The 20,044-nt window shown below is 37.8% G+C and overlaps 1 protein-coding gene across 14 annotated transcripts in view; it reads right to left on the reverse strand.

Annotated features, from left to right (window-relative positions):
* Window positions 1-20,044, reverse strand: part of mycbp2 (MYC binding protein 2) — a 199,675-nt gene that overhangs the window by 47,859 nt on the left and 131,772 nt on the right. For 10 of the 14 annotated variants that reach the window (XM_043691414.1, XM_043691407.1, XM_043691412.1 and 7 more), the window contains 7 exons: window positions 14,859-15,020; window positions 14,325-14,426; window positions 11,533-13,173; window positions 9,123-9,292; window positions 7,077-7,321; window positions 2,241-2,408; window positions 1,967-2,124 (listed from right to left, as the gene is read on the reverse strand). In XM_043691414.1, the coding sequence (XP_043547349.1) occupies window positions 1,967-2,124; window positions 2,241-2,408; window positions 7,077-7,321; window positions 9,123-9,292; window positions 11,533-13,173; window positions 14,325-14,426; window positions 14,859-15,020 (2,646 nt within the window). The remainder of the gene's footprint in view (window positions 1-1,966; window positions 2,125-2,240; window positions 2,409-7,076; window positions 7,322-9,122; window positions 9,293-11,532; window positions 13,174-14,324; window positions 14,427-14,858; window positions 15,021-20,044) is intronic. The other 4 variants (XM_043691410.1, XM_043691417.1, XM_043691411.1 and 1 more) reach the window with 4 other exon arrangements.

Below are 20,044 nucleotides of genomic sequence, written 5' to 3' on the forward strand. Positions count from 1 at the left end.
GCCCAAAACGTCGAATCTCCTGTTCCCTGGATGCTGCCTGACCTGCTGTGCTGTTCCAGCAATAAAGTTTCAACTTTGATCTCCAGCATCTGCAGACCTCACTTTCTCCTCAATCTGACTTTTACTTTTAAAAGACATTGCAATTAAAAATTCCAATTTGTTGAATTTAATTTTTAAATTATAGCACAGGTGTGAAGAGAAGATTCTGCTTAATCACATTAGAATGGTCTGAAACAGTTAAGCATTACTGGAGACACATAAGGCAAAGCATTCAAATTCTGTTAGGCTTCCAAATGTAAGAATGGCTCATCTTTTCTTCAGATGGAGCTGTGAAAGTGTGTCAGAAAGACACTAAAATAAATTCCAGGACTAAGGTTGAATAGCAACTACTGAAGATGCGGGTAATGTAGGTAACGTAGAAAGGAGCGACAATAGGCCATTCAGTCCCTCGAACTTGCTCTGCAATTCATGAAGAACTTGACTGATCTGACACTAACATCAAATCAGCATTAGAGCCCAATCTTAATAATCTTCCACCCTTTTGATTTAGCTATCCACCTCTGTTAAGAAGTATTCAAGGACTCTGCTTCCTTCACCTTTTCAGGAAGAGATCTGCAAAGATTTTCAACCCTCAGAAAACAAAAACCTTGCCTGTGTGTTATATGGGTGATCCCTGATTTTTAACAAGTGACCTCTCATTCTAGATTCGCCCATAAGAGAAAACATCCTCTCCACCTCCACCATGTCAAGATCCCTCATGTTTGAATCAAGTCACTGCTTGTTTTTCTCAACTGCAGTAGATACAAGCCCAACCTATCCAACCTTTCTTCAGAAGACACCCCATTCATTTCAGGTCTTCATCTGGTAAATAGGTTTTGAACCATTTCCAATGCATTCACATCCTTTCTTAAAAAAAAACAACTTGCTGCACATCAGATGTGGAACCCCAGTATCCTGGTATAATTAAAACACAATTTCCTTACTTCTGTTTTCAATTCCCTCTGTAATAAATGCCAATACATCCTTTAGTTTTCCTAATAAGTTACTATATCTGCAAACTAACCTTTGACAATTCATGCACTGGGATTACAGTGGCTATTTTCACATTACTACATCGTAAGTAGTTTGATTAAGCCACTGGCAAAGAATTGATAGATAGTCTCATCTTTAAAATCAATAAAGTAGTTTTCCATTGTCTTCCTACTAAAGAGATTGCATGCAGTGGCACAGACTTTATTCCAATAGGTCAATGATTGGCACCCATTATTCATTCAACTTGTCCATTTAACCTAAGTGACTTTGCTCTGCAAGTTGATGGAAAGATAGAATGGAAAACTAAGGCAAGAAACTGTTTATCAACACGAATTAAGAACTGAAATTAACAAAGCGAAGACAGAGAAAGAAATGTAGTTAGTTAGTATATTCAATGTCAAATCAAGTACACAAAGAGGGGAAAAAGAAAAATTGCAAATTAAAACAACAGCATGAGACCTCACACCTGCAGCAGAGTGATTGGTGGACTGTAATTAACACATGAACATTTTAAAGGATACTTAAGATTGAAACAGACACGATTTAGCATTCTATGGTCAGTTTAAATCATAGCAAGCAAATATAACAAACTACCATTGCTTTGCATGTGAAGTTATCAGCAAATTCCTATGTTTATGAAATGAATAGCAGTGGTACATTTCTGAAAACTAGTTGTCAATTTCCCAGCACCTGCCCTTACCTAAAGTTGCTGTAGCTTTGCATACTAAGCAAGGGAAGTGGTATTATTTTAACAGCAAATTTTGGATCGTTATGATTTTCAGATTCTGGATACTAGTGTGTCTCTAAAACTAAGAAATTAATGGCTGTTAATACTATTGCCTGATCTAACTTGGTATTTTTGAGACTCAAAATATCAAAATGAAGACAAAAGTATTGAAGAAAAAATATCATTGTAACCAGAAAAACTTCTCACCTGCATCACCACTGTTAACTCTTCGCCTAGGAATAGCCTTCACACGGGCTGGTGAAGTAGAATGCTGCTTGTCATATTCTGATGCAACAACGGAGTATGATCTCTGAAAGACGCTACGTTTTGTTGTATCATTTTCCATTATTGGGCTTGTTTCAAGACTATAAAAATAGGCACAAAGCACCATTGCATAACGTAGTTAAGGAAGGAGCTATCAATTCTAATATTCATCTTTAATACCACGTTCCATCAATGAACAATTGTACAATGGAAGTACCTGGGAGGCATAGACTTCAAGTTAGTTTCAGGCTCATCAAATACATGAGGGCAGGCATCTGGTGTGACAGATATGTATGGCGCTGGAACCGAGGTGGAACGAAGGTATCTCATTTCATCTTGAAACAGGTGATCATCATGGTAACCATGAAAGTTCTCTGAATGTTGTCTGTCAGACAGAATTTCACAATTTTGATTCACATTTAAATTGTAGCAGTGAACGATTTTCACAAGGTATTGACTTTTCAAAATCTATATTTGCTAAACCAAATTACAGAGGACTGAGGAAAGTTGTTTCAAGCTTAAAAATCATTGTGATTTAATGAATAAAACTCAATCCGAGAAATACCTTTATTTTTGACGTATATTTTGGGGCAAAACAAAATAAAGATCGAGTGTTATCGTGCATGAATTGCAAAAGATTAAAATGGAAGTTCAGCAAGTAATTAGGAAAGCTAATAGAACGTTATCATACACTGCTCGGGGCATTAAATGCAAATGTAGGGAAGTTAGGCTACTGTTATACAGGGCATTGGTGAGACTGCACCCGGAAAACTGTACCTTCTTATTTAAGGTAGGACCTAAATGCTTTGGAAGTAATTCACAGAATGTTTAGTAGATTAATAACTGGAATGGGTAGGCTGTGTTGCGAAAAAAAAGGGTGGACAGGCTGGGTTTATATTTTAGTTTAGAGATTAGATGAGTGAGAAGTGACTTGACTGAAACATTCAAGATCCAGAGAGGTCTTGAAAGAGTGGATACAGAAAGGATACTTCCTTTACCACAGATCTAGAATGAGGGCTAATTGTTTAAAAGTAAGGAATCAACTATTAAGACAGGTACAAGGAGAAATTATTTTTCTTATAGACAGTAATGCGTCTTTGGAACTCTAATGCAATTTTGAATTGCCACCCAGTCAATCACATTAAAGAATCCCCACATCCAGGCAACTGTAAATAAAAAACCTAAATGTCAAAATAATTGCCAGAGAGTGGAAGCAGTCTTTGAATATTTTTAAGGCAGAGATAGATACATTTGTGATAAGCAAGGTATTAAAAGGTTATTAGAAGTAGACAGGAATGTGGAGTAATCAGATCAGTCAATCTCTGAGCAGGCTGGATGGCTAGAGTTGCCTATTCCTGCTCCTAATTGATATGTTTGTATCTTTCGGAATGTTTCTTTAATTTGCTATTATAAGGTAAGAACTGTGCAGAAATTCTACAAACCTCATGTCAATCTTCCAAATTACTCAAGCTGGTATGTTTGATGCACATCAGGGTTTTGTTAGTTCCAGATACATCTCTCTTTGCTGCTGTCCCCCAATGTCAGCTTTCCCAGAAAGCATGTCATATGTTCTTGCTCATCCAAGCTATATAATCTATTATTTCAGCTAAAGCTACTTAACTTTTTAAGGACAAAGGTGGATCACAGAATTCCCTCAGTGTGGAAGGAGGCCATTCGGCCCATCAAGTCCACGTTGACCCTCAAAAAAGAATACCCTCTCCGTATCATACTACATTTTCCCATGGCTAATCCCTCTCGTCAGCACATGCCTGGATGCTATGGGCAATTTAGTGTAGCCAATCCACCTAACCTGCACATCTTTAGACTGTGGGAGGACCACGGAAACCCACACAGGCACAACGAGAACATGCAGACTCCATACAGACAGTTGCCCTTACCTGGAATCGATCCTGGGTTCCTGGCACTGTGACTATAATATTACTCAGCATTTTAAGTGAAAATTAATGACTTTAGTTCAAGCGTTAACAGTCATTGCAGAATGATCCTTGAAAGGGCAACGTGATGATAATGGGACACTGGCATTGATTCTATCTCATTCCCAAATTGTGAATCTCAGAATTCAATATTGAAGGGGTCAGATCTTTCCTGAACAAGCAAGTCATTATATTAACAAAAGAAATACTTGCACATAACTGATTTCCCAAGGCTTTCTTATTGACTAACTTAAAATAAACACTGGTGCTGATCTTGCCAGAAAAGTAACAGCAAATTTAATGATGTTATTGATCTAGAAATCAAATGTGTATTCAGTGAATTAAAAGATATGTGAGGAATCTCCTTTTCCAGAACTCACTTGCCAATTTATACAACTCCACTGTCTACTTTGAGTAAATGGTATTATGCCGTGAATTCCTGTTATTTTTAAAGGACTTGGATATGTGTATTAGTTATCCAAAAACCTCACGATGGAAAGTTACGGCTGGAACTTAACTGTGAAAGCATCTCTTTAACAACATGGCTAATATGGAACATTGATGAATCTTTCCATACAAGAAAATGAAGGATTCAAATCATTCAATCCTACCTGCATGCAATAAATTCAGACATTTTAGTGTTTTTTATCTTTACTTATCCAATCTGCCTTTTGTTTACTCTCTCTCTCTCCCCTCAATCCATTTTCCACTTTCTTTTTCTGTACTGAATTTGTTTCTCATTCATCAACTCTAAATAATCAGGTTTTATCTCACTTTCTCATTCCTTAAATCCAATCGTCACTCCATAAAATGTGGGGCAAAATAAAGGCCATCATCACTGACCTCCAAAAATGTTCATTGAGATCTCATGACACTTGTGGCATCAACATTAGCACTTGCTATACAATGATTTGTTTCCTGGGGATTCTGAGACAAGATGAAACAATGCCATGAAGGTGCCCAGTCAATCCCATTGAAGAATTCCTACATCTAGCCAACTTTTAAAAAAAAATACTAATAACCAAAATATTTACAGAGAGTAAACTAAAGATTGGGGAATTAATATGTAGATACAGAAGTTGAAAGGTCATTAACAAACTTTTTAAAAAGTTTGTAAATCAACCAATTATTCATTATGTAAACATTTAATAATGCTCCATAAATCTAAATTTATTTTTCAGGACCGGTCCTTCTGTTCAATAGCAGTTATTGCCTCAGATCAATGGTAAAAAATTACACTTCAATTAAAGAATCGTTTTTCACAAGGTTCTGACACAGTGACGAGAGCGCAGAAAAGAAGAGGTTCTTGTGAAATGAACTGTTCTGCCTAATTCCTAGCTTTTGGGGGTGGGCCAGGATCTATAGCACTTCACCACCTCAGGATTACTATCACAATCTGTGCTTCCCTAAATCCTGAAGTGCAGTCAGATTTGGAGGAATCATGATCACAGTTCTGCCAATTACTCATCAAATAAATTTGCATCATTGGTGAAGGAGATGACCTCACTGTTCATTAAGGTCCCAGATGCCACATTACCCTTGTATTATTAATCTACTCTTCCAGCAAGTTCTGCTACAAATTCTTCAGCTGACGGGTGCAGAAAACTCTGTTTAAACAAAGAATGCTGTTAGATGTCCTGCTCCTGTCCATTATTTAAGAATGACTGCAACATTTCACCAATACAATGCAGAATGACTTATTACACTGGCGTATTTTCATTTGTATGAAAAAAGATCATCAATCTGAAACATTAACTCTGTGACACTCCAGATACTGCTGGACCTGTTTGGTTTGTCCAGCAGCTCTTGTTCTAATTTTAAATTTTCACTCTTATTAGGAAACATTAAAGTTACTTAAAAAGCTTAAGTTAAATGGATTTTTAGTATTTTAAGAGTTTATGTATGAGGGAAAGGTAGTACAACAGACTGGCTTCTAAAAAAGTATTAATATAAAATTTCAGTGACAAATGTTCCATTTTTAAACAATAGTTTTGTAAATGTGAAAGTGTCACTCAGAAGTGGTACTGGAAGGGAAATGGATTTTTGAGTCTTTGAGAACTTCCTGAGAAAAATGGAACAGTATCAATGATTAGTGTAATTATCACAATGAGTGGAGCAATGGTGACTGGGATTGGCTTTGAACAATTGATTATCTGTAGTCGGGGAGAGTTGTTTACATCAGAAATTCACTGTACGCGAGGTAAAACGCATTAACATGTTAGGAATAGAAAATACAGTATAGGGCTTGATCAGGTAGGGAAAAGAAAAAGACAGATAGCATTTGCTGCTCTGCCTTTTATGACTATGACCACATTATTTGGAAAATCTGACTGGATGAGGAGTTGGAATCAAAATTTGAGAAGGGGAAATCAAAAATTCTATGATGCATGCAATGCAAAATATAAAAGGGCGATCCTTCCTACTCTTTTCACCTTCAATAAATTCTACTTCCTTCTTCCCAGCTCAACTATTTCAGGTTCAGTTTTGACGACTCAATAGTGGATGGTACTCACTGCCAAGACACCAACATGCCTAGTAAGTGAAGTGATTGAAGTGTAGAGATACACCTGTTTGCAGCATACTGCAACAGGAGAAGGTTAAAGGCTTAAAAATAATTTAAGAAAGAAAGAGCAGCAAAAGACTTGATGTGGTATAGATGGACATCAGTTCACAAATTCTAAATGCATGGATTTACAACAACCAGTCGGCATCCAGATAGACCCCGAAACCATAGTGAATGAAAATCATTAATTTTGTTCCTGGTGATGGCTGAGGGATGGATACTTTTCCGTAAGGCTATGGCGTCTTTAATACACAAGTCAACAGATACATATTATCTCAATTTAACAACATCCCAGACAACAATTTTACTTCAGCATTGTTCTGCAGTATGAAAATGGAGTGCATACTTACACCTTGAACACAAAGTTGACTTAGGGACACAAAATGCTACCAACTAACCTGAACTTATAGTAAAGTTAGATCAAGTCATTTTGTATCACAAATGTTGACTTTGTTTTTGCACAGTGGTATAGCAACAAATGACAATAATGCAACATTAGCCCATTTTTACTGAACAGAAACCATTGACACTGTTGACCAAATCTGTTACACCATACCTTGCAAGCGTCTGTAGATAAAGGCATGGATATTTACTGGGCATATCATCAGAAATGCCTTCTTTCAAACTTGGAAGATGTGAGTAAAAAGGTCTTGGGGTATGGTAGCAAAGAATATTTGGTTCTGCTGCACTACTCAGTGACAGCAAAAACACGGCATTTGCTTTAATCACTTGATGAGCTTCCATAGAGGGCAGAGCTCTTGGGGTCTTCACTTGCACAGGCTTTTTTCTGGCTTGTTTAACCTGTAAAAGAAAATATACTAACATTAATAGAATGCCATTTGCCTAAATTAGGAAAAATGGGGAACTCAAGTATTTTTCACAGAAATTCAAGAGGATAAAAAATCTATTTGATATCAATTATCACATTTTGTGAATAGATTTATTAATGCAGATTGGAGAATTCTATTTATTTTAGTTCTGATCAATTATCAGAGTGGCAATAAAATAATCTACATTTTACTTCTTAAAGCAAACTTTTCCAAATAATTGAGGTTTCACAAGACGCATACTTTAAATCAGATGACATGGCTCCTGGTATTAAAAGGCAGAACACCAGCTTTTCTTCAAACTACTTATAATGATCCACTTTTTTTTACGATTAGTTCCATTACAATGCCACGAAGGTGGGTTTGGAAATAAAATCACCAGTATATCAAAAATACAACCAAACTGTTTACTTCCACATGCAGTACTTCAAATGGTCATGTATTTATACAGTGCACAGGGTGTCAATATAAATTGTGAAAAATGTACAATTGGTTCAGACAAGCAAGCACACATTTCAATTTGGCAGGATTGTAGAGGACACACCAAGTTACTTCCCTTTTTCTCCAATAGCAAATTACTGTGTGTGACAAAGCAGGATTTCCAGACAAAACAAACTAGTTAAAGCCTAATTCAAATTACTTATCATTAACAGAATCCATTATTTTAACTCAGAGTTGGAAGACTCTTCCTAAAAGATTAAAATTACCATACAACACTTAAATGGCCAAAGTCTTTCTGGTCTTAAGGCTCCTGACGAGAACATTTCAGTGGCATAAGTTGCAATGATGCTCAATAGCGAAATGGAATATAGTCAGACTGTGAATGCCTCATTATGTTGGGTTGCATGGTGATATGTAGGCACTCTGTTTTGTTAACTATTCTGTTTAACTAGATGGGAATATCAAACAAGATGACAGAGTTAGCATTTTACAGAGGATTTCCTAATGTTCCAGATTTTATGTTTAGATTTACAAAACCTCTAGTATTTTGCTTTTAGATTTATTGGAGGAGGAGGATTGGTTTGGGAGCATGATGCCGCCCTGACAGACAGAATTAAACATTGCTTACTTAGTTGGCTACAAAGATCCTGCATAAAATTTCACAACCTCAAGGCAGTTTTTCATCTGCCATAAATTGACATGAATTTATCAAGAACACTCAAAAAAGCCAGGAGAATGATTAATGACATGGAAAAATACACACTATTCACTGTGAGGAATATTCATGAGGTTTGGTTTAAGAACTATTGTTGTGGCGACTAGTTTTATTGTGAAAACTAGCTTTCCTAGAGCTGACTTGGAAGCCTATGAAGTGTACAACATGGAACATTGAATGCCAAAGTATAGACAGATCCCCATAAGACACACCCATGTAAGGCACTTTCACAAGTAATACAGGTTCAAAGATTCATAAAAATTTGATAATGAGCCACTTGATTTGAAAAGTCACCTGTTGAGTACAATACTTCCTATATTTATGCCGCCTAATGTGGAATGTATTTTGTGCACATTCATACATTTACTCAGAAACAGAATGCAAGCAAAATAAGAATGCTTGAAAATGTTAGGGTTACACATCTCACATCTACAACAAAATTCCTTACTAAAAAAGCTTGTGAACAATTTCTACCAACGAATAGTAACTAAATCTACTTCTGACACAAGCTCTTAAATCTGAAATAACACAGTGGGATGCAAGTCAGCAGTGTGCTGCTCAAATCACTTTTATAGGGCACAGAAGTTCATTTTAAATGTATGTCTAAAGGAAAATATACCTTTTCACGTGCTGCAGCTTGTTTCTCCCGGAGGTATTTTTCTCTGCAACGATCACATACAAGATACCAGGTGCTTCCTCCAACACCTCCATCACCACAGTTCCCTGCCCATCCACCACAGAAGTGACCAATGCTATTATAACCCTGTCCTCCAGCATAGCGACCACAGCCTTTCGCAAACAAAGAGAGAACAAATTCTTATTACAGCTCAGAGATCTAACAAAATTAATTAACTTCATATTCGTTGGGTATCAAATTTACAAACAACTGAACGATCTATGTAGAATTAGGGATAATGACAAGGCAGATCACAACAGACATCAGCAAGATATATATTGGTGAAATGGATACAACATACAGCACGTCAAGTTTAAATCAGAGAAGCAGCTATATGAACTGCATGGCTTTAAAGGAGTGTTGGAATAGAGCACCCTGAGCTTGTATGCACAGAAATCTGAGAGAGGGGCAGGATAAGTTGCAGAGCTGCTAAATGCAAACATATGGTGCATACAGAGCACTGAGTACATCAGCAATGAAGTTAATTCGAGAAGAAAATCAAGGTTGACTCTCCAGTCAGTTCTAAGAGGATTCTGCACTGGGATGAGGTGACATCATTTGGATGGGGCATTAAACCAAGGGCTCTACCTGCCTGGTCAGGTGATTGGAAAAGATTCTATGGTACAATTTTGAGGAACAGGAGCTTTGTTGCTGGTGTCCTTGGTGATATTTATCCAAGTCAATATTACAAGTACAGATGACCTGGGCATAATCCAATTTCTTTGTGCAGGAACCTTCAATACACCATGAAATGCTTTGTTACAATGGTGACCACAAATCAAAAGTTGTTGTTTCGAAAACGTTGAGACATTCAGTGATGGTAAAAAAAAAGTCCAGAATCTTCAATATATTGGTTAAGCATCATTTGTAACATTAGGTTTGACGCTGATCTCTACATATCAGAGAAGATATCCAAGCCTCAAAAAAGGTGCAGAGGAGATTGATTAAAATTATACTAAGATGAGAGGCTTTAATCTTGTAGTGACATCAGAGAAGCTGGGGGTGGCATGGAGGAATGTCACTGAATGTCTCAACGTTTCCTCAGTTTATCAAGAACTGAGTAGAGTCAGAAGAAGCAAGTGCTACGAGGAACTGACATAAAGACAGATCCTTATTTATAAAACTTGAGGAAGTAAAAAGTACTTGGGGAGAAATACACCTGTACAACAAGCCAACAGATCAAGGTCCAGAGGGGAAATAAAAATCAATTCACAGGATGACTTAAGATTTGATCTTCAGGAGTGTGAAATATTTATAGTTACAAAAAAAAAGAACGAAAGGCAGGAACAGATAACACAGCTCAAGCACTTAGACAACATCTGCTCAAAAGATGGTTACTGCCAAAAAGACATCAGTTAGAATAGCAATGACAAAAGATAGATTCTCTAAATAAAGTGTTGCTTGGAAAAAACATGAGTAGAGATTTTATGAAAAATGATCAAGACTCAGGATTTGGAGTGTCACGTTCTACAGGTCTGAAAGAAATAGACCTTGTGAAAAGTAAAAAAAGATTAAATGGTTGGGAAATGTGATTCTGAATGGGAATGCAGAAGGTCAGTTGGAGAGAACTCAAGAGCAATGAAGGAGGTCTCAGGATGGCAGGAAAGAAGGATCTTTAGTCAGTCATCAAGAAACAGCAAAAGTGGATTGGAAATATTCTAAGATGAGGAGTTTGGTGAAGGTGGTAACTGAAGGAATAGAGTAATGTGGACCAAAAGGAAGAAAGAGAATAAAAGAATGTTAGAAAACTTGAAATTGAAAAGGGAAGGCTCCCATGAGCAACGCAGAGGAAAGTTCAGGACGAAGATGCACAAAGAAAAGAAGAAAAGCACCTCCCCTTATCCAAATTATTTGGCATAGGCTTAATAGGCCAAAGGGCTTTGTTCTGTGCTGTATTATTCTATTACGCTATACCAAGGGAGCTGTAGGTTAACTTCAAAAGAATTCAGTCTCCCAGCTAATCACAAATGCAATACGATCACTATTAATGATTAATGTGTTGCGAAGTTTAATAGAAAGGTAGGGAAGTTGCAATGATTCTTACTTTTATCTGCTTTTCCTACAATACCTATTCATCTGTGAAAGTCAGATGAAAGCAAGATCAGGCTCAGCAGTGATGCCTCCTAACATATTTGGCACTTAGATTCTTCTACTGATGAAGATGTGTGGAGACCATGATCAGTCCATGTAATCAGCAAAGCTGAGGAACTAGAAGCCATACTAATCCGACCAGCTCACAGCATATTAGATCTTAGCCGAACCAACGGTCAAAGACAAATAAAAGCAAACTTACTTGAGTTGTAGATACATATGATATTTTTAAACTGGATTAACCAACAAATAGTTTACTTACCTGGATGAACTTGTCTCATGTGATAGGTTACTGGATACTGATGAGATTCACCACACAGCTCACATATAGTGTCTTTCTCAGGGCCTCCCATTGCTAGTTGTGCCATTTCTCCAAAAAGATTTCCTCTGGGTCTTGCCTCTGCTTTGTCTTTTTTCTTCTTTTCTTTCTTACTCTTTTTGTTATCTTTTTCATTTTCTTTTTTCTTCAAGATGGCACTTGAACCAGGGCTAGGAAAGATCATATTCTGTGTGGCTGCTTTTATGGTTGCCATTGAAATATCCTCCCAAAAGGCAACAAGATGCTGCAAAGTAAGAGGCAAAGGGGATCTATTCTTCATAGAATGATGGCTCATAGTTTCATAGCCCATTGAATCGGACTTTCCATCTTCATTTTTTTCAGGCAGTGGGGGCTCTTTAAGCATTGAGAGCACCTTGTTTTTATTAATGCTGCCCATTTTTGATATGTCTGGACCATGTGGAGAAATATTGAACATGTTTAAAGCAGATGATATTTCCAATGAATGCCTATTCTTTAACTTAGTCTCTCTTTCTTCAATACCTTGTTGGCTGTGAAGACTGCTTCTCATTGGCGCATACTCTTTACTGAGATCCGGATTGAATTTCAAGAAAGATGAACATGCCATTGCATCATGGACAACCCCTTCATGCCACAGGAAAGCTGCAAATACTGCACGAGCACATTCTGCAACAGATGGTGACATTGCTTGCTTTGGTGGTTCAGCAGAACAATTACTTTCATCCTTGAAAATGGCTCCCATTTTCTCCTTCTTGGGTCTAGTGTGTCTGCCAGTAATCTTCCGACTCATTTTAGGAGATGACCTAGTTTCCTGCTCTTCTTTGGGTGGGGCTTTTCCTATGCTGAAGTGGACTTTTGGTGAGGAGTCATCAGGATTCTGCGTTTCAGCTATTTTTTCAGAAACTGCATGTGAATTACTGGTTGTTGTCAGTGTGCTAGATGTACAAATCGCAACTATCTCACTGTGAAGATTTTCTTGCACTACCTGAGGGGATGGCGTTCTGTTCTCTGTGTTGGCAGCAGTTTTTGCCTCCTTGTGGAGTAATTTTGGTTTAGGTGAAGTTGATCGACCTCGCAGAGGCTCCATCAGAGGAACTTTTTTCTTACGGACTGTATCAGGATCCAAAGTGTAGGAGTCAGATTTTGATCTCTCTCGTGGTGGATCCAATCTAATTTTTGTCGCCGTGTTGGCTTTATGAATTAAGTTTCGCTCATGAGGAGAAGATGGCCTTGGAGAATTAGGGCTCGATGGGCTGCCTTTCCCACATGATAACTTTTGTTTTGACAACACTGAACGTGATCCTGGTGTTGGTGACTCTGCCCTTAGTCCAGCAGTGATCTTCTCGTCTGTTTTTAGTGACTGTAACGTGTTATGATTTGGAGAAAGGGATCTACTATGAGAGTCTGATCTCAATTTGGCAGTGTCTGATTTAAGCATAAGGGATTCGTTTGCAGACAAATTTTCTGCATTTTTTGTCTTTGTTTGCTCTGCAGCAGCCTTGTTGATCCGACCTTCAATCTTCTGCAATCGATTTTCAGTTTTGTGTTTGCAGGACAAATCAAAGGTTCCAGATAGTCTTCCGGAAACAACACTTCCTTTCTCACCTGAAAATTATTTTGACAGAATTAATTAGTCATTCACTACTTTTATGTTTGAAATAAAAACAAAACAAAACACAATGTGTGCATGTCGCTCCAAACTACACACCAGCCTGACTTGGGTCAATATGGTTTTTCCTTTTCTAGGACTGAGTCAACGCCCTGTGAATCCCTTCCTAACAGCATCATAAATGCATCTACCCCATGGACTACAGTGGTTCAAGGCGGCACACCATTTCCTTCCCAAAGACAATTTAGGATGGGTAATATATAGTGCCCTAGACTCCCATGAGTGAATTTTTAAAAAGTCCATTTCAATATAATTTTTGCTGACCAGCTGCAAAAATTAATGAAATTCCAGGACTAAAAGTACCATATTTGAGGAATAAAGAGTAAAATTAACATACAGGTAATTTTCCTCCTGTCTTACAACAATAATGGGTTTGCTTGAGTAGGAAGCATCTCAGGTCAAACTTCATAAAAATAAATACTTTTTTGGTTTAAGGCTCCATTAACAAAGACATATCAATAAGAAGGGTATACAGCCACAGTTAACATTATATGAAAATAAACAGGATTACTGCTACAAATGCTAAGCTAATGATTGTGGTAGTTGATTGACAGGGTCAAAACCGCCACTGGTAAACTAAATTTTTATACTGCTACTCCCCATATTTTCAAATGAACCGAACCATAAAACAGCAGCTTGATTCTTTTTTACAACGTTGTCCACAAGACTTTGGATTGATCTGAACAACCATAACATCAAATATTTTTAAAAATCATGAGGTGAACCTTGTCAACCACTTCTCCTTCATCTCCATGCCTATCCTTGGAAGCAAACAGTAAATGGAAAGCACTGAGCTTCATTCAAAGTTTTACAACTAAAACCCATGTAGAATATTGTGAAAATATATCTTGGCTCTTCTGCAAAATAGTGAAATACTTGGCTCGAGAAGTTTTAGAAGGGCAAGTGCATGAAACAATAAATAATTCTGCATTTTAACATGCAAAATATTGGTAGAAATGCAAAAAAATGAAAAAAATACTTTCAACATAAACCCATAGGCAAGAGCTAAAGCACCACTATTATCCTCTGCTAGAGTCCAGCAGTCTTATAATCAGTTTTTTTTTAAAGTCACTACATGCATACCCACCCTTTGACTTCAGAGACACAGAGCAGACACCTGACCCAGGCCCTGAAGGACCATTACTTTTGCATGAGCGCTCACGTGAGGCAAGGCTGCGTGATGAAGGGTCTACAGAGGAAGACATTAGCAGATAAGCAGCAGAGGTTCAATGACAAATGCTTCAGCAGCAAAAATAAGCAAAGAAGCACTTTACAGAGTGATTTACAAGTAAAACACAAACTTCAATAAGCTGTATGTTTTCAAACCAGGTACAAGTTGGGTTTTCCTTTCCAATTTTAAGTCTGACAATTTAGTGGCACATGTTGGGACATTGTCAGAGCTAATGCAATGGAACCATTTTAAAAAAAAATGTTCTGAATAAGGAACATCCCAGACTACCAAGTAACAAAATGCTGTAAAACGTGCACTGAAGACAAATGTTTCAAAATTCATGTTTAAAATTAAACTTATTACTGTACTGATAGAAGACAGTATATAGAACCAAAATACTAAAGCAACAGGACAGAGTATATGTTAAGCAGCTGAGGCAGACAGACTTACTCAGAAGCTGAGGTTGAGACTGCGGCAAGGAAAGGGGTTGTCCAAACACAAATGGGCTGTGAACAAGGGAGGAGGAAGGCTTTGCAGCTTGACCAAAGACGCTAGAAGCTGTAAAGAAAGGCTGTGACTGAATGGTATTCAGTATGGCACTCAGTTGATCACCTGCGGCAGGCAAAATTAAGTAAGACTATGTTTGGCTTCTTCACCCCCTGAATTGATGCATTCCAATGATATTACACTGGTATGAAAATATGAGGAACATGAAACTACTTTTCATACTGTCGTACAATTACTCAGCAAGTTAAAACACATACATTGAATGAACCACAATCTATAATCTGGCCTCAATTACTGCAAACCAGCTTTTAAAGTATGTGTGACAATTCTTCACTACTAGGATACTAAAGATTAAGACTACATCACATCAAAATAATTAAAATAAGTCAAGACGACGAATGGATAGGGTGAATAGCCAAGTATTCCCCTGCACACCCCAAAGTAGGGGAATCCAAAACTATTGGGCATAGGTTTAAGGAGAGAGGGGAAACACTTAAAAGAAACCTGAGGGACAACTTTTCTGGGGAAGATGGTAGTGTATAAATGAGCTGGTAGATGAAGTGGTGGAGGCTGGCACAATTATAACGTTTAAGAGGCATTTGGATAAGTATGTGAATAGGAAGGGTTTAGAAGGGATAAAGGTCAAATACTGGCAAATGGGACTAAGAGCATGGATGTGTGTTAAACCAAAGGGTCCATTTGTATGCTGTGTAACTATGTAAATTCTTCCAAGTCATAATCTTTTTGACTTATTACTATTTTCAGATTTTATTCATAACTAACATTGAGAAAATTAAGTGTGGATTCCACTCATTCTGCTCTTTGAGGTGCAGTGGTGGCAACAATGCACTAAGTGTCTCCACCTAAAGGATCTTTTTGATTCACAAACAGAACTTATGAACACATCTCGATGTCCTGCAGTAGGTGTACAGTATTCTGCCATTAGAAAAATTCTCAATGACTGGAGCAACTTCGATAGAAGGCAAATGCTGCTCTTTCCCAAGTTTCCTCAGTAGCCATTTTAACTAGGATCTGCTAATTCTCAGATGCTTTCCTCTTCTGACTATCTTCAATTCTGAACACTAGTATCAAATACCCTTTCAAGTGGCTCAAATGAATCTCTTAAAGAGTATAGTATTGGGACATTCTTAACAGGGAGGTCAGGAAGGCACAGAGACGATATGAGATGGCCTTGGCAAATGACAAATTCTGTTTTGGTTTAAAACAAAGTGGTTTGACCAGCTGCATCTATCCTAGAATATCCACTGTATACCTGCTTAAAGCAACTAGCAATGTTAGGGTCTGGGCTACTTTCTTGAAGTGCTTTTAGGGGGTCTGGCCTGGTCCATAACACTGTATCCCAGGAGTTTGTGGGAGGTGAAGGAAGGAAAGTGCACGGTCCCTTGCAGAAATATTTGTATTATCTATAAATATGGGGGAGGTGACAATGAGTGGAGAATGGCTAATGTTGTGCCTTTAAGAAGGGATGCAAGGAGAAGCCTGGGAATGAAAGACCTGAAAGTCTGACTTTGGTGCTGGGAAAGTTGTTGGAAGTGACTCTGAAAGAGAGGATGTGTAGGCATTTGGAGAGACAAGGAATGATTAGGGACAGTCAGCATAGTTTTGTGTGAGGGATAAGTGTCTCACAAACATGATTTAGTTTTTTTGAGGAAGATTGATGAGGGCAGAGCAGGAGACATTGTTTATTTGGACTTTAGTAAAGCCTTTCATAAGGTTCTACATGGTCGATTAATTAGTAAAGATAGTTCACATGGGATTCAGAGTGAGCTTTCCAACTGGACACAAAACTGGCTTAATGACAGGAGACAATGATGGTGGAAGGTTGCTTTTCAGCGTGGAGACCTGTGATCAGCAGGTGTTTCACAGGGATTGGTGCTGGGTCCACTTTTGTTTGTCATTTTTATAAATGGTTTAGATGAGAATATAGAAAGCACAGTTCGTAAATTTGCGGATGACACCAAGATTGGAGGTACAATGGACGGTGAAGAAGGCTATCTAAAATTACAAAGAGATCAATTGGGTCAATGGGGTGAAAAGAGACAAACGAAGATTAACTTTAATAAATGTAAGGTATTGCATTTTGGTAAAACAAACAAAGACAAGACTTACATAATTAAAAGCAGGTCCTTGGAAAGTGTTGTAGAACAGAGACACCTAGGGGTTCAGGTACATAACTCATTGATGTTTGCATTACATATAGATAAAGTGGTTAAGAAGGCATTTAGCATGCTTGCATTCATTGAGTAAAAGGAGTTGGGACATCACGTTGAAGCTACATTGGAAATTGGTGAGGCCTCTTCTGTGTCAATTCTGATCACCCTGTTATAGGAAGGATATTACTAAGCTGGAGGGGGTTCAGCAGAGATTTATCAGTATATTTCTGGGAATGGAGGAGAGACTGGATAAGCTGGGGCTTCTTTCAATGGAGCATTGGATGTTGAGAGGTGACTTTATAGAGGTTTATAAAATAATGAAGTGTATAGATAAAGTGAATAGCAGGTGGGGATTCAAGACTAGGGGACATATTTTAATGGAAAAAGAGGAGAAAAAGTTGAGAAAGACATGAGAGGCAACTTTTTCTTTCTTTTTACAGAGTGGTTTGCGTGTGGAATGAACTTCCAGAGGAAGTGGTGGATGTGGTTACAGTTACAACGTTAAAAATACATTTAGGTAAGTACATGAATAGGAAGTGTTTAGAGGGATATGGAACTAGTTTAGTTTGGGATTATGGTCGGTATGGACTGGTTAGACCCAAGGGTCAGTGTCTGTTCTACATGACTCTTTAACTTATTCTGCAAGGAAAAGAGTTCCAACTTTGACAATTTATCCATGTAACAGAAGTTCATCCCAGAACAGTCTTCCTAAATCTTTTCTCAGCCTGTTCTGAAGCCTTCATGTCCTTCCTAAAGTGTAGTGCCCTGAATTGGATATGATACTCCAATTGAGGCTGAACGAGATTTTTCTGAAGATTCAATTACTTCTTTGCTTGTGTGTTCTAAGAATCTATTCAGAAAAATAACAAGATACTGAATTTTATTCAGGATCTATTCTTCAACCTCCACTTTACACTTGTCCATTGTTTATGTTCAATCTCATTTTTCTTAGCAAAATATACCATTCACCCTTTTCTGCATTACATTTCATAACTCAATACTTCACAATGTTTCGGGGGGTCAGGGATTTCACTGACACTGTCTTACTGTATGCAGTCCTTCTCCCGTGTCTTAAATATTTATAGTTAACCTTGCTGAGTAATATGGAATGCTCATGTCAGCTTCAATCGACTGTGATGCTTTAACAGGAGATTCCAATTGAAATATGATCATCAATTTGGCGGGCTGCTAGCACCTGAATCAGAAATAATATTTTTCAATATATGCTGCAAAAGAGAGACAGGAACTTAACTAATGATCCATGCACTGAACTCGCTTTTTAACCCAACATTGTGGTATCTCAATGCTCAGTTTTAATTTGTTGCCACTGAAATTTCTATAGTCAGCATGGCACCTACAGAGAGAATATATTCCACCACACAGGTTTCAAGCAGCTTTTGAATGACAATTAAGGGCCAGACAGCAAAAGCCCATCTGTACACTCAATTTCACAGAGATGACACCATTCTGAAATCAGAAGTAGCCTGCTGGAGAGGACAATTCCCAAAGCTAGAAAACAGACAACTATATGATAGAAAGCTGTGTTATATACAAAATAGAGCTTTCCTTAAATTGCTGAGAAATGCAATGCGCATAGTGAAAAACCAATTGCCAAAATATGATCCCTATGTTAGGACAATTTGAGAAAGCTTGGTGTGAGTGTAACCTGCAAGGAGAATGCAGAGATACTTCAGTGAGATTTGGACAAGTTGAGTGACTGGGCAAATGTATAGCAGATGGAGCGTAATATGGGTAAATATGAGGTTATCTACTATGACAGCAAAAACAGGAAGATAGATTATTTGAATGGCAATAGATTAGAAAAGAGGGAGGTGCAATGAGACCTGTATACCAGTTTCTGAAAGTAAGTAGGCAGATACAACAGGCAGTGAACATAAATGTTATGCTGACTTTCATTGCAAGAGAATTCAAGTAAAAAAGCAGGGATATCTTCCTGAAATTATGTACAATGTTGAGATCACACCTGGAGTACTGTATACAATCTTGGTCTCCACGCTGGAGGAAGGATACTCTGGTTATGGAGGAAGTGCAACATAGGAATTATTCACATGAGTAAATCGGAAATGGCAGGGAGAGATTGGATCAGTTAGGAATATATTACTGGAGTAAAGAAACAAACAGGAGGGAAACAAACCTATAAAATTTGAACAGGCCTAGACAGGGGAAATGCAGGAAGGTTGTTCCTGCTGAGCAGGAAATCCACAAAGAGGAATAACAAGCTATGGATATGGATAGGCCTCTGAATTGAGATGAGGAAACATTTCTTCCCCCAGAGAGTGGCGAGCCTGTGGAATCCCCCGTCACAGAAAGCAGCTGAGGCCAAAACATTGAATGTATTCTAGAAGGAGCTAGATATAGATGTTAGCAAGATCAAAAAATGTGGAGAAAGCTAGAACAGGGTACTGAATTGGATAATCAGCCATGATTATATCAAATGTCGAAGCAGATTCAGTGGCTGGATGGCTGCTCCTATTATTTATGCTTTTATGAAACAAAGTGACTCTTTTCACAAAAGGTTATCCCTGTTCGTACTCTTTCTTTTGCGTGGGGGGGGGGGGGTAGTTAAGAGGAGGACAGATAATTAGAAAACAATTTGTTGCCTTGGATGTTCGTTGTACATGTGTATTTCAATTTTTCCAAAACTGTGGATGAGTTGCAAATATGGAAGCAATCATCCTGGAAGCATATTCTGACAATTATATACTTCAAACTTAAGAAACAGAAACAAAGATTATGTTCGAAAGTACAGCTCCAAGTAGATACAATAACAGAATGTGAACAGAGAACCTCGGATTACTTCTGCAGAATAAAAGACTAGATATAAAACGTTCTCCTATAGTGTCATAGTTGAATTTACAAAGGAAATCTAACTTCTCAGTGACCTTGGTTTAATTTACAAAATAACTCTAGTGCAAGTCACGCTCTGCAATGTAA

The sequence above is a fragment of the Chiloscyllium plagiosum genome, chromosome 6 (genome assembly GCF_004010195.1).
Source record: "Chiloscyllium plagiosum isolate BGI_BamShark_2017 chromosome 6, ASM401019v2, whole genome shotgun sequence".
In the NCBI taxonomy this organism is placed as follows: domain Eukaryota; kingdom Metazoa; phylum Chordata; class Chondrichthyes; order Orectolobiformes; family Hemiscylliidae; genus Chiloscyllium; species Chiloscyllium plagiosum.